The 14,785-nt window shown below is 40.2% G+C and overlaps 1 protein-coding gene across 1 annotated transcript; it reads left to right on the top strand.

Annotated features, from left to right (window-relative positions):
* The first annotated feature begins 8,885 nt into the window (after nt 1-8,885).
* Nucleotides 8,886-13,377, top strand: LOC140014628 (uncharacterized). The gene is made up of 5 exons (XM_072065703.1): nt 8,886-10,280; nt 10,791-11,100; nt 11,803-12,081; nt 12,175-13,313; nt 13,360-13,377. Exons 1-5 carry the CDS (start codon nt 8,886-8,888, stop codon nt 13,375-13,377), a joined length of 3,141 nt encoding a protein of 1,046 aa, XP_071921804.1.
* The last annotated feature ends 1,408 nt before the right edge of the window (nt 13,378-14,785 follow it).

Below are 14,785 nucleotides of genomic sequence, written 5' to 3' on the forward strand. Positions count from 1 at the left end.
TTGCTCATTCGTATCATTCCCCTCCTCTTGAAAAGGATTTGTCCTCAAATCTTGGGGAAAAGTGGTACTCCATGTTGGTGCGCTTATAGGATAGCAATGTGGGAGCTAGATGAATGAGCACAAGCCACGTCACATGTCGCTTGGACAACCTCATAATGCTCTTGAACAAGGACATTCGCCAAGAAAAAGAAACACCTTGTATAAAGCTTGTGAAAATTCCATGAAGCACTCCAAAACTCTCTCATCAACCCTTGGTCGTTGCATGTCAAATTCAAACCTACAAAACAAATCACACAATTAGTATATGTAGGGTTAATACTACTTGACAACTTACGTTTCACATGCACTAGATAGGGATCTTCATGATAACTCTCATTCAACTTAGAAAAATCTCAAATCTGATTGTGCAAGGTAGTATAATTCGACCCTAGTTGTTGCTGATTTGGCACTACTTGCCCATCTGGAGATAGAACAATGAGCCATTCGTGTTGCACTTCCATGGAAGCATGAACCAGTGTGGTAAGAACAACATTCGGGTCTTGATTGACACATTTGTCTGCATTGGCCAACATAAGTGGCAGCAATGAAGTGAAGGTCACTCCAGACGAGTCACTTGAATTTGCGCCAGTTGGAGTTGATAAAATGAGCTCATGGTGACCAACTTTTGGATGTATGAATATGCATGGAAGATCACAACAAGCAGTTGGCACAAACATGAAATCAGGTTGCAACTCTTTAATCAAAGCTGAAAAATTTCGAGCAGCCTTACAACCTACAAAAACAAAATAAGTCTCAGTTTGTTTTGAACTAGAAATTGGATATATAAGCAATGGAACATCATTAATTAAGTGGTAAGAAGGTGTAGAATAAGACTTAAATGCAAAAACTCCCTTTGACACATGATTCCTTCCATCAATTGATTCAACTTGAGATTGCATTGATGGCTCTTTACATTTTCCTTCAAAATCTGCATAGGAAATACAAGTGTGAGGATGGAAATGATGCTCAAAAGAAGGTAAAGATGATGAATGAACCATAGGTAACAAACAAGAATAGAAATATGGAATTCTCCCTTCATGATGAGTTCAAATTAATTCTCCATTGGTGCGGACAGATTTGGGTTGAAGTTGTTCCATGAAGTGATACCAAATAGATTTATCTCCTAGAAGACAAACTCCGTGGAAGCTAGTGAATTGTGCAAGTGACTTTGGAATGGAACATTGCATGACTAACTTCACTTGACTTCACTTAATCTGCACAAAAGCAGAAACACTAAACAAGGCAAAGTTAAGTTTGTTAGGAAAACTATAAACACTCGCCTTCCCATGCACAATCAGCTCACTTGATGCTTCACTTATCTCCTCAGATTTTTTTACCTCTTTTTCTAACTCACATTCCTCAACTTTTACCTCAAGTACACTCTCACCACCACTCTCAACTCGCTCTTTTTCAAGCTTTTGTTGGAGGAGTTGTTGATGTCTCCCATGCTCTACTAACTCCTTCATCTATGGATAATATATTTGCATACTTTGTTGTCGAATGAACCTCCTCCCTTCTCCTTGAATATACTGACTTTGAAGAGGTAGATTGGATGTGGGGGTGACACTGTGGAGAACCCCTCCTCTTGACATCCTTATTCACCATTCGATCAAGGCGCCTATGAAGAGGCTCGAAAGATTCATCCAAAGTCTACTTGAATTCTTCCATCATGGCCTCCATGTGTAATTTAATGTCCATTTTTTGGTCACCAACTCCACTAGACATGCTTAGGTACACCTGCAAAAGAAAATAAAACAAAGCGACTTCCTCTCTTTTTTTGTTGTTTTTTTTTTTTGTACAATGTATAGGTCACTTACGCTCGTGTTTCACTCAAGTGTATCACTCTCTAATAGTCTCACCAGCAATTCCTTAGGCTCGCTAGTTGCTCGGGTTGAACAAGCTAGGCGTCACTGTAAGGCTCGTTCTTGACTAGTCAACAAGTGACACGAGATGGTAGCAATGAATGGGCAATAATGGATGACCTAAGATGGGACCTAAAACTCGGATTAGGACTGACTACGACTCAAAAGAAAGCAAGAAAAATGACTTCAAGGCTGAAATTTTGAAATTCCTAGACAAGACTCTAAGAAGAGTGACTTATTGCTGGAATCTGGTTTGTGGTTTTCTTGGTATTTTTGGGTGAAGACTTGCTAGGTTTTTGGTATGTTAAGGGCGCTGTTTTGGTGTATTTGTCAGCCCTTAAAACTCAGCCAAATCGGGTCACAAGGTGCTGCTCAACCGATTCAAGAACACGGGCTGGATTGGCACACCAGGTTGGGGCGGTTGGCTTTGGGGTTTTGGAAACGAAATTGGGGTGTAAGGTGGCTGTCTTAGGGTGCTCAATTGGTGCGGCTTTCACCCCTAGTAGATTAACCAATTAGGTTTACGCTTGTGGTTGCAATCGACTTTGGAAATAAGTGGGTAATAGGTAGCGGCTGATTTTTAGGAAACAAGGTTTTAGGGAAGTTGTTTGGGCTGATGTGGGCAGTTCAGGGTATTTTAGGAAGGTTTGGATTTGGTTTCTTGATTTTCTTGGCTGACCACAATCCTAATAGCTTTAGGATTAGAAGTGTATCAAGAAGAGGACTTGTCTTTCCAAGTAAAACACTAGAGCCGACTTCCTTTCCCTTTTTTTTTCTTTTTCGTTTCTTTCTTTCTTTTTGCGGCTCTCTAGTCTTTTTTTTTTCAAGAACTCAGATTTCAGTCCAACAACTTGGAGTTTCGATCAAGTTCACAATTGGCCAAGAAAGATTGAAGTTTGTTTTCAAGAACCCAAGCTTTTTCCCAAGAATTCCCAAATCTGTTTTCAAGAATTTGAAGAAGGCTAATCAAGAAGTTCAAGAACTCCCCAAATATGCTTTTGGTATTCAAGTTTCGCAAGAACACACAAGGGTTCAAGGACAAAAGGCAAATAGGTTCGGCAGCCACCGAAGAAACAAATTCCAGCAATGATTCACGACACAACAAGGTAAGTAACACCCCTTTTTTTTATTTTTGTTTTGCAACCCCAAACGACACAAAACTCCAACCAGAATTAGACCTCGAACTAGACAAAAACTAACAGCAACAACAAGAGGAAACAAATCTGGACAGATTACTACACAATGAAAAACTACTTGAGATGCGACCATAAGAGGAAGAAACCCTAGTTGCCACAACTTTTTTTTTTTTTGTAATGCAATTAGATTTCTTTTTCTTCTTTTTCAATTCGCATCTCAACAAGAAACAAGAGTTTCGTTTTGATTTTTGCACAAGGTCATCCCCAACTTCAAGAAACAAGAACTAGGGCTTGGTTTGTTCAAGATTTGGTAATTTTGACTTCAAAAATTCAAGAACCCAAGAATACCAACCCAATACTTCAAGATTCACCCAAGAATTTCTAGAAAATTCAAGAAATTATCAAGAACAAAGGTAAACAGCTTTGTTTAGTGCAAGACACACAAATTCCCAACACCTCTTTGTCAAGAAATGTGACAGCCCCACCTCACCCTAAGGCGAACCAAAGGGTTCAGCAGACCGCCTGCCCAGCTCTCGCCAGGACTAACGGTTCAGCTTAGAGCGATCTAATATGTCCGGAACATACAAACGCGCGAACGAAAAGGGAGTCGGCCATGAATAGTAACCGACACGTCAAAATCCAACCAAGCATCAATCAAATATATATACATCTTGAAATTAAGCATATACAATCCAAAGTGGCATACAAAAGTATTCAAAAGTTGATACATATACGGTTTGCCAAATCAAAAGAGAAACAGACCCAAAAGTACATTTAGGGTTTCAATCAATGAGCTATACAAAAGATATGTCCATCTAGCCCAATTCGGCAACCAACTATCAAATCCAGTCCAAAAGGATTTATTTTCCTGTAAGGAAAACAAAAGGAACAGAAAGGGGTGAGCTTGCGCTCAATGAGGTACCAGACATATAGCAGTAAAATCATGGCATTTCACATTTAACAAATCAGGTACACATGCCAGATGTAAAGGAAATGAACCAATGATTCAAATAGGAAGGATACAGGTGGCTCTCAGGAGCCAAATTCCCATTTGCGTCACCGAAGCTTGATCGAAAATAATAGTTGACACTCCGTCAACGCTACAGAAGTAACCAATACCGTAGACTCCACTTTCTTCGACTCCTTCCACCTCACATACCCCCACCGGGCCCGAAATCCAATCAGATCAGAAATGGTAATACTCGAGTACACCGGAATCAAGGGTCTCAATACCCAAAGATCCCAAAATAGACTACCGTGGTTCGTTATCTAATCGACCAGGCCCTTGCCGGCCCGACTCGAGTAACTGGCCACAGGTGTTGAGCTCAGAGGTCACAGAAAGGTCGTTGGATACAAGCTTCCAAACGACGTCAGAACAGATACAGATCCAGATACTGATAACAGATACTGATACAGATAGCATATTCAGATACGCACTCAAAATTGGCATGTGAACAGACAAGAGAACGAGTGTGATAAAGTACACCATCGCCTCCCTTTTATCAAAACAGTATTTGGCTCCAACAGTCATAAATCAAGTATTTCAGATATTCAGATATTTCACATAACGGGTAGCAGGTAGTGGAACACTCACCGGTGTCAGTACAGATACCTCAAAAGTTTTTGCCCAAAAGAGAGCTTTAATCACCAAGAAACCCTAAAATAAACAAAGTAAAACAATTGAAGGTTCCACTTTCAAAAATCGAGTATACAGAATGCACATGTGAGGCTCGACTACCAGTCGTATGCCTCGCCAAATAATTACTAGTGCAAGGATGCATAACAGGATTTTTGGAAACGAAAAGGTAACATGAAGACCTAGGCTCAAACAACCCAAAAGCCCTTCATTTCTACCAAAAGGCAATTCAAACATAAAGGAACCAAACGGCCTAGAAAATTGGACAGCATTTCCCCTAAATTTGCTTACTTTTCCAGCCGTCATGGCTTCATTATTTTTCCTCAGCCAGTCCCAAAGTCACACACAACATAAGTTCATTCAATAGCCGTTTAGTAAACTCCAAGTAGTACAAGTACAATGCAAGCTAGGGAAAAGTCCGGAAATGAAAGTCAAGCCCTAAAATATTCAAATAAGCACAATAAGACTCAATGACAAGTCATAAACCAATTCTAAATACCACCAAAATAGGGCTCCATAAGCATACATAAGCATTAGAGGAAACCATGAAAATCCGGAAATGGAGTTAGCGTTAACCCGGAAAAAAATAGTTTTTGACATCATTTTACGGTTTTGGTACCAATGGCACTACGATTATCGGATGAAGGTACAAGACCCACCGTTTCGAAGCTAAGAGATAGGGTTACAATATTACAGAAGGTCACTCAGCCCAGTTTCAAGTGTAACCAGGTAAAAAATGCAAGATACTTCACCAGAACCGGAAAAACAGATTCACAGAACGCATTCTGGTTCAAACATCATAAGTCAGCCTACCTAAGTCCAAATCCAGAAATTCCAAAGCCATCCGAAAGCTAAGATACAGGGATACATTTCATCAGAAGACCTTAACAACCAATTCGGAAGCATTCCTAACCAAAATAACCAAGTACAGAAGCAATTCCCACATTCGGGTAAAACCAGGGCAGCAAGGGTAATTCCATTTTTTCTCAAGCTACGCTACTCCGATTGACCTGAAATTTTTCAGGCACCTCTAAAATATCATTCCCTACAACTTTCATGTTTTAATCCAAGGCCAATTCGGCCTCTAACTATGAGCTACAAAACCGGGCAGAATGCAAGAACATGTAACCCTAGTTTTCCAATTTTTCTTCCAAAACAGAAATTTCTTGCAATTTACCACTTTTTCCACCTTCTAGCTTCTTTAACAACCATTTCCAATCATCATACATGGCTACACCATAACAATCATATTAAAACAGAAATCACATGATTAAATAGAAAAATATCATCAATCTCAACCCAAATCATGAAATAGCACCAATAATCATCACCTCAACTCACATAAGGTACTAATTGAACATTATTGGAAGGAAAAGAGTAATTCCCTAGTCACTCACCTTATAACACAAGATAGGAAGCAATTCAACACCTTAGCTTGCCAAACAACTTCACCAATCACCTCAAAATCACTAAGTGGAGGAGTTTTATGGAGCAATTTCAAATTTAACCGGTTGAAGTTGAAGATTGAGCAAGGTTAGAGCAAAATTTTGGAGAGCTTTTCTTTTCTTTTCTCCTTGAAGTGAGGTTCGGCCACAAGCTTGGAAAAAATGGAAGATTTTTGGTCAATTTTTGGGTTTATTTAGTAAATGGTAAAAGGATGAATAGTAAGTCAAATGTAGGAATGAATCTCTAAGTGACACATGTCACTTTCATTAATTACTTGCCTAACTTTTTTCTCTCTGTCACACCAACCACTTGGTAACCTCTAAATATCTCATAACAACCGATAAATTAAACCCAGTATCCAAATCTTAACCTAGTTGGCCGAATTTTACCGAACTTTCCGCACTAGTGGGTCCCACGTCCGATATACATTCTTATTTTCTAAAAATCTAACCGATACTAGAAAACTCATCTAAAAACTATATTTACTCATAAAAATTAATTTCACAATTTTCGAATAAATAAAATGTGGAAAAGCGTGTAATTAAGATTAGCAATTAAGAAAAGTACGGGTTCTCACAAGAAACCCTACTTTGATTTCGGCTTTCAAGGACAAAAACTAGCGACCAGAATTTTTTTTTTATTGAACTAGACACAAAACACAAAAAGGTAACACACAAATAGATTTTTGTGTTCGGATGAACAGTACCCGATGAACAGTACCGATTTCTTTTTTTTGGTGACTCTCAACGATTTCAAGACTCAAAAACAAGAAAAAGGGATATACGTGATACCTCTATCTAGCTCTGATTACCAGATGATGTGAACGCGGAAGCAAACTTGGGATCTTAAAGGACACGTTGCGGAATTGACGGAGTTGAACCCAAACTTGGACCACTCAAGAACGAATTCAACGGTAGAGGACGCCACAATCAAGTGTGTTTGCTTGATTGATAAGTCAAGAAACAACCTAGGATCAACTCTAGGATGCTCAAACTAGCTTTCACAAGCTAAGGGAATTTGCCACAGGAATGAACGAAATTTTGGAATTTTATTAATAATATCGCAAAAACTAAATGTAACATCAGCTTTAGGGCTATTTATACCCTTGACTAAACCTAATAAAGCTTCGAAAACATTAAGGGAAAATCGGCCAGCCCATTGGGTCTCGTTTGGCCGAAAGCTAACCTACTAATTAACTAACTTAATGACTAACTAAAGTACTATTGGACCTAAGGCCCACATGGCCGAAGCTAAGCTCAACAAGAGCTACTTAATCGAGGCCCAATCCTCCCTTTGAGGCTTGATCACTTGCACCTTCAATTGTAAGCAATATCTTGGTAGTCTTGCAAGGATCCTCCATGATACGAAATATGGGCCGCTTATGGGCCATGTTTTGGGCTGCAAGAGATTGAATCTTTTAGTAATAGTTAGTAGTTTATTTTCTAGATTTCTATTTTATTTGCTAGGAATAAATTCGGTCCAAGACCTCATGTTGAGTTGGATCCGATTTATAGAGTCTAGGCTCACTATAACTTAAGTTGGTTAATTAGCTTTTATTGGGTTATGTTGGGCCAGCTTAAAGCCTTCATTGGATCAATTATAAGCTGACCATTAGATAGTGGATTTGAGTAGTGGAATCGGGCCAAAGGCCTAGCCTAGCCGAGTTAGGGTTTTGTCTTGTAAGGCTATATATAGCCTAGGTTTTCATTCATTAGGGACAGAATTCAGATTTTATAAAATATATGTGAGTTATTTCACTCTCTCTTGCCTCAAGAGAATTTCCTTTGAATACTTGAGAATCAATCTCAAGTTGTTCAACGAACTTATCAATCAAGTAGTCTCCTTGATTGTGGCGTTCTGCTATCTATACTTTTGGTTCACTAAATTTGCTAGTCGTGGGTTAAGGAATCTCCTTAGTTCGTGGCTCGTGATTCTAGAAGGGTCAAAGTTCCGCCAATCATCCCAACTTGGTGTTCGTCTAGATCCGTCTCACATCAGTTGGTATCAGATTTAATCGAGAAAAAATTCTCTTGATTGATTCTCAAGTATTCAAAGGAAATTCTCTTGAGGCAAGAGAGAGTGAAATAACTCACATATATTTTATAAAATCTGAATTCTGTCCCTAATGAATGAAAACCTAGGCTATATATAGCCTTACAAGACAAAACCCTAACTCGGCTAGGCTAGGCCTTTGGCCCGATTCCACTACTCAAATCCACTATCTAATGGTCAGCTTATAATTGATCCAATGAAGGCTTTAAGCTGGCCCAACATAACCCAATAAAAGCTAATTAACCAACTTAAGTTATAGTGAGCCTAGACTCTATAAATCGGATCCAACTCAACATGAGGTCTTGGACCGAATTTATTCCTAGCAAATAAAATAGAAATCTAGAAAATAAACTACTAACTATTACTAAAAGATTCAATCTCTTGCAGCCCAAAACATGGCCCATAAGCGGCCCATATTTCGTATCATTCCTTATCAAAGTCATTCCTCATTTCATTCCTCATTTCAGTCCGTTTCTACTTTTGTTCTTGTTCCTTTGATACAATTGGGAGCTATTTTGATTAAAGTGTGATTGAACTTCCTTGAGAAAATTTCTGATTTCTTCAAAGGAAACAAACAAGTGGTTTGAGAAGTGAATTGGTGAGATCATTAGAGTGACATAAACACTTGAGTGAAAACACGAGAGGAGTGAAACTCTTCAGGGAGCAAGTGAGGCATTTTCTACTAACAATTTGTCAAGTTTTGCAGGTTTCACCATGTCTCAGGAACATGAAATTACCATTGCTCAGTTATCACTTAAAATGGATAATATGTGGAAGGAAATGCAGAGGAGATTTGACCAAAGGTTGGAAACAATCCATGAGCAAATTGATCAACTAAGTTCGTCTAGGGCTTCTTCTAGGAAATCTAGGGGAAAATCCACCCTGGGGGAATCTAGTGACTCCAATGCTGATTCGGAACATGAGGCATACGAGCAAAGAAGACCAAAGCGAAACCCAAGAGCAAACGGTGATGCCATCAAGGGGATTAAGATGCAGATTCCTCCTTTCCAAGGCAAATCTGATCCGGATACGTACCTTGAATGGGAGAGTCGAGTGGAGCTAGTATTCGGTTGTAATGACTACACCGATGCACAAAAGTTGAGACTTGCCGTAGTAGAATTCACCGACTATGCCATAGTTTGGTGGGAACAAGTGGTTACAAGCAGGAGAAGGTGTGGAGACCCACCTATAACCACTTGGACTGAGCTCAAGAGACTGATGAAGAAGCGATTTGTACCAAGTCACTACCATAGAGACTTGTACCAAAAACTTCAAACCTTGACACAAGGTCAACGCTCAGTTGAGGACTACTACAAGGACATGGAAATCTCCATGTTAAGAGCTGATATTCAAGAAGATAGAGAGGCTACAATGGCAAGATTTCTCAATGGTCTGAGGGTTGAAATAGCCGATCAACTGGAGCTTCAATACTATGTGGAGATTGAAGATATGGTGGAGAAGGCTATCAAGATTGAGCAAAGGCTCAAGAGGAGGGGTACAACCAGAAATTATAACTCTCATCCTCAACCATTTACTCGACCATTCCAGCCTAGAAGGGAAGAGAGAGGTTCGAATACTTGGACCACTCCAAAGCCGAAGCAAGATCAAGGGTCAAGCTCGCGGCCACCTTTTACTAAAACCGACTCCAAGGTTGTTTCAAAACCAACAATTGAAACTTCAAAACCTAGGAATCGTGACACCAAATGTTGGAGGTGTCAAGGAGTTGGGCATATTGCAAGTCAATGTCCAAACCCAAGGACCATGCTTGTCCTACCAAATGGAGACATTGTCACTGATGATGAAGAGGAGGATTACAAGGACATGCCTCCCTTGGTTGAAGAGGAAGATGAGATAGAGGAAGTTCCAACTCAAGACAAAGTTGGATTGGTAGCAAGAAGGGCCCTAGCTACGCAAGCTAGTAAGGATGAGCTTCAACGTGACAACATCTTTTACACTAGGTGCCATGTGACCAACAAGGTATGCAGCTTGGTGATTGACCCCGGAAGTTGCACTAATGTTGCTAGTGCATTGATGGTGGAGAAACTAAGCTTGCCAACTAGTGAGCACCCCCGTCCCTACAAGCTTCAGTGGTTAAACAACAGTGGAGAGGTACGTGTTCTTAAACAAGTTCTGGTTACTTTTCGCATTGGTAGGTATGCAGATGATGTTATGTGTGATGTAGTACCAATGCAAGCTGCACATATACTCTTAGGGCGTCCTTGGCAATTTGACAAAAGAGTCACTTTTGATGGTTTCTTGAACAAGTACTCTTTCATGCATAATTGTAAAAAGATTACACTTGCACCTCTTACACCTCAACAAGTGCATGAGGATCAAGTTAGTCTCCAAAAAGAGTATGACTTACATACTACCGCCAAGAAGGACAACACCAAAGCCAAGAAATTGGCATTGGCCGACCCTTCTTCAAGCAAATTGGATCCCTCTCATTCGGCCTTTGAGCCCACACGGGAGAGAAAATCCAGCATGCTTGCCAAGGTAAAAGATGTGAGAAAGGCCTTGCACTCTAACCAGGTTTTATTTATTTTATTTTGTAAGGGGTCTTTATTCACTAATGCTCCTGATGCTTCTTTGCCTAGTAGTATTACTAACCTTTTACAGGAGTATCAAGACGTCTTTCCTGAGGATATACCTACTGGTTTGCCTCCATTAAGGGGAATTGAACATCAAATTGATTTCATTCCTGGATCTTCCCTTCCAAACAAGGCACCATATAGAACCAATCCTGAGGAAACCAAGGAGCAACAACGACAAGTGGAGGAATTGCTTAGTAAGGGTTGGATTCAAGAGAGTCTAAGCCCTTGTGCTGTACCAGTTCTACTTGTTCCAAAGAAAGATGGAGGATGGAGAATGTGCACTGATTGTAGGGCAATTAATGCCATCACGGTAAAGTACCGCCATCCCATACCTCGTTTGGATGACATGCTTGATGAATTACATGGGGCTATCATTTTTACTAAGATTGATTTGAAAAGTGGTTACCATCAAATTCGCATGAAAGAAGGAGATGAATGGAAAACTGCATTTAAAACAAAACATGGACTTTTTGAGTGGTTGGTCATGGCTTTTGGGCTAACCAATGCACCAAGTACTTTTATGAGACTCATGAATCATGTTTTACGATCTTTCATTGGTAAATTTGTGGTTGTTTACTTTGATGACATTTTGATCTATAGTAAGACTCTAGATGAGCATGTTGTGCATTTGCAAATGGTCCTCGATGCACTTCGCAAGGCAAGCCTCTACGCTAACCTTAAGAAGTGTACATTTTGCACAAACCAATTGGTTTTTCTAGGCTATGTTGTTAGTGAGCAGGGAATTCATGTTGATCAAGAAAAGGTGAAGGCTATTAATGAATGGCCAACCCCTACCAATGTAAGTGAGGTGAGAAGTTTTCATGGCTTGGCAAGCTTCTATAGGCGTTTTGTCAAGGATTTTAGCACAATTGCTGCACCACTTACATCAATTATCAAGAAAGATGTGCAATTTCATTGGGGAGAGGAACAAGCTAAGTCTTTCCAATTACTTAAACACAAGCTCACACATGCACCTGTTCTTAGTTTACCTAATTTTGACAAAGCTTTTGAAGTAGAGTGTGATGCTTCTGGTATAGGTATTGGAGCTGTTCTACTCCAAGAGGGTCGCCCGGTTGCCTACTTTAGCGAAAAATTGAATGGAGCTGCTCTCAACTACTCCACCTATGATAAGGAGCTAATGGCCTTGGTACGGGCTCTCCAAACATGGCAACATTACCTACGCCCTCGTGAGTTTGTCTTGCACACCGACCATGAGTCGCTCAAGCATATCAAATCCCAAGACAAGTTGAGTAAGCGACATGCACGATGGATTACATTCATTGACAGTTTTACCTTTGTGATCAAATACAAGGCAGGTAAGACGAATGTAGTGGCTGATGCACTCTCGAGAAGGCATACCCTTATCATTACATTAGATGCTAAGTTGCTTGGGTTTTAATTCCTTAAAGAATTTTATGCAACTGACTCGGATTTTGGTGAGATTTTTAACTCTTTGCCACGACACTCTCGTGAGCATTATTTCATCTTTCAGGGGTTCTTATACTACAAAGACAAGCTTTGCATTCCCAGGAGCTCCATGCGCACGCTTCTAGTCAGGGAAGCTCATGGAGGTGGTTTAATGGGGCATTTTGGCATTGCCAAGACCTTGATGATTCTCCAAGAGCATTTCTTCTGGCCCCGCATGAGGAGTGACGTGGAAAGGCACATTGAAAGGTGTGTGACTTGTCACCAGGCAAAATCAAAGGTACACCCTTATGGTCTCTATACACCTTTGCCTATTCCACATGCACCATGGGTTGATCTGTCGATGGATTTTGTGCTTGGTCTACCTAGGACTAGAAAAGGACATGATTCAATCTATGTGGTAGTTGACCGTTTCTCCAAAATGGCTCATTTTATTCCTTGTCTCAAAACAGATGACGCTAAGCATGTTGCAGATTTATTCTTTCGTGAGATAGTTAGATTACATGGCATGCCTCGCACTATTGTTTCTGATAGGGACGCCAAATTCCTTAGCTATTTTTGGAAAACTTTGTGGTGTAAACTAGGTACTAAATTACTATTTTCTACTTCTAGCCACCCACAAACTGATGGTCAAACCGAAGTGGTTAATAGGACTTTATCCACCCTATTGCGTGCCATTATTAAAAAGAACATTAAATCTTGGGAAGACTGCTTACCACATGTGGAATTTGCTTACAATCGCACTGTTCATTCTGCTACACATTATTCGCCGTTTGAAATTGTGTATGGCTTTAACCCTCTCACACCTTTGGATTTAACTCCTTTACCTGTTCATGAGAGAGTTAACTTGGATGGTAAGAATAAAGCTGCATATGTACGTGAGCTACACACTAAGGTGCGAGCCAACATCGAGAAGCGTACACTTCAGTACATCCAAAGTGCCAATAAGGGGCGCCGCCAGATGGTCTTTGAGCCTGGCGATTGGGTATGGATACACATGCGCAAAGAGAGGTTCCCAGTCAAAAGGCGTAGTAAGCTACTTCCACGGGGAGATGGTCCATTCCAAGTCGTGGAGCGTATAAATGACAATGCTTACAAACTTGAACTTCCAGGTGAGTATGGGGTACATGCTACTTTTAATGTATCTGACTTGAGTCCTTTTCATGCAGACGATGAGTTTGATTTGAGGACAAATCGCCTTCAAGAGGAGGGGACTAATGCGGAGGGGCTCAAGGCTGCTCAAACTTCTAGTGCTCAAGTCATACAAATACCCAGTGGTCCAATTACAAGAGCGCGTGCTAGGAGAATTCAAGAATCACTTCAAGCTCTTGTTTGCACGATTCAAGAACGAGTTGGTGATGACTTGAGGTCCATTGAAGGGTTACATAATGGAGAAGCTACTCTATACACTTTCCTTCAAACGGAAGACCCAAGTGAAGACTAGTCCACAAAGTTTCTAGCTTGCTAAGTGCTAGATTGCTAATTAGGGTTTTCGTTACCATTATTAGTTTTTGTTAGCATTAATAATTTCGGTCAATTTCCACTTCACTTTGGCCGAATTTTAGAATGTTATTTTAGCCAATTAGTTGTTAGATATTTTACCCTTAATGAAGGGCGAGGTCGTCCATTGGACCTTCTAGGGTTTGAGTCATGTAAGGCTATATATAGCCTAGGTTTTCATTCATTAGGGACAGAATTCAGATTTTATAAAATATATGTGAGTTATTTCACTCTCTCTTGCCTCAAGAGAATTTCCTTTGAATACTTGAGAATTAATCTCAAGTTGTTCATCGAACTTATCAATCAAGTAGTCTCCTTGATTGTGGCGTTCTGCTATCTATACTTTTGGTTCACTAAATTTGCTAGTCGTGGGTTAAGGAATCTCCTTAGTTCGTGGCTCGTGATTCTAGAAGGGTCAAAGTTCCGCCAATCATCCCAACTTGGTGTTCGTCTAGATCCGTCTCACATCAGTTGGTATCAACTCTTCATAAAATTCGGCTATACTCCCCTCTCCTTGCTTCCAAATTTTCGTTCCTTATTCCCCCTCAAAGAACAAGCAATTCGGCCCCTCCCCTGTGCACCACACACGGACAGATTATACAGATTGGTCTTAGGCAATGGCGTCACAAGGTAATGCAAGTGATGTTACACAAGAATTTCCCAAGCGGTTTGCCCAAGAAACTCCCCAGAAATTTACTCCTAAACCAAGGAGGCCCTGTATGGATGCAAGAGCGTACAAGAAGCTGTTTGTGCGAAGAGAGGTACAGGTCTTCAAGAGTCAAGATGATCAAAAAACTCAAAAGGTGACACAAATAATCAACACTCAAGGCGCTGAAGATTTTCAAGAAGAAGTTGGTCAGAATTTTTAAACCCTTCCTTTGCCTTAGATTTCTGTTTTTTTGCGGCTTAAATTCAAGAAACAAAGTGTAGCAATTCAGGTCTTGGCAATAAAGAACACAATTTCCCTTTTCTTTTTTTTTGTCACCCGCGCAATTCCTCTTGCTTTGTTTTCCTTTTTTTTTTTTTTTTGACTCTAAGAACACACAATTACTCGGCTGTTCATGGGTTAAATTCCAGAATGTAATGCTGAACCAA

The sequence above is a fragment of the Coffea arabica genome, chromosome 9e, assembly GCF_036785885.1.
Source record: "Coffea arabica cultivar ET-39 chromosome 9e, Coffea Arabica ET-39 HiFi, whole genome shotgun sequence".
Lineage (NCBI taxonomy): Eukaryota > Viridiplantae > Streptophyta > Magnoliopsida > Gentianales > Rubiaceae > Coffea > Coffea arabica.

Coding starts and splice junctions, on each gene's coding strand:
- LOC140014628 (XM_072065703.1), top strand. CDS start 8,886: ATGTCTCAGGAACATGAAATTACCATTGCTCAGTTATCACTTAAAATG. Junction 10,281..10,790: donor GGTTAAACAACAGTGGAGAG/GTACGTGTTCTT, acceptor AACCTTTTACAG/GAGTATCAAGACGTCTTTCC. Junction 12,082..12,174: donor TGTGATCAAATACAAGGCAG/GTAAGACGAATG, acceptor AATTCCTTAAAG/AATTTTATGCAACTGACTCG.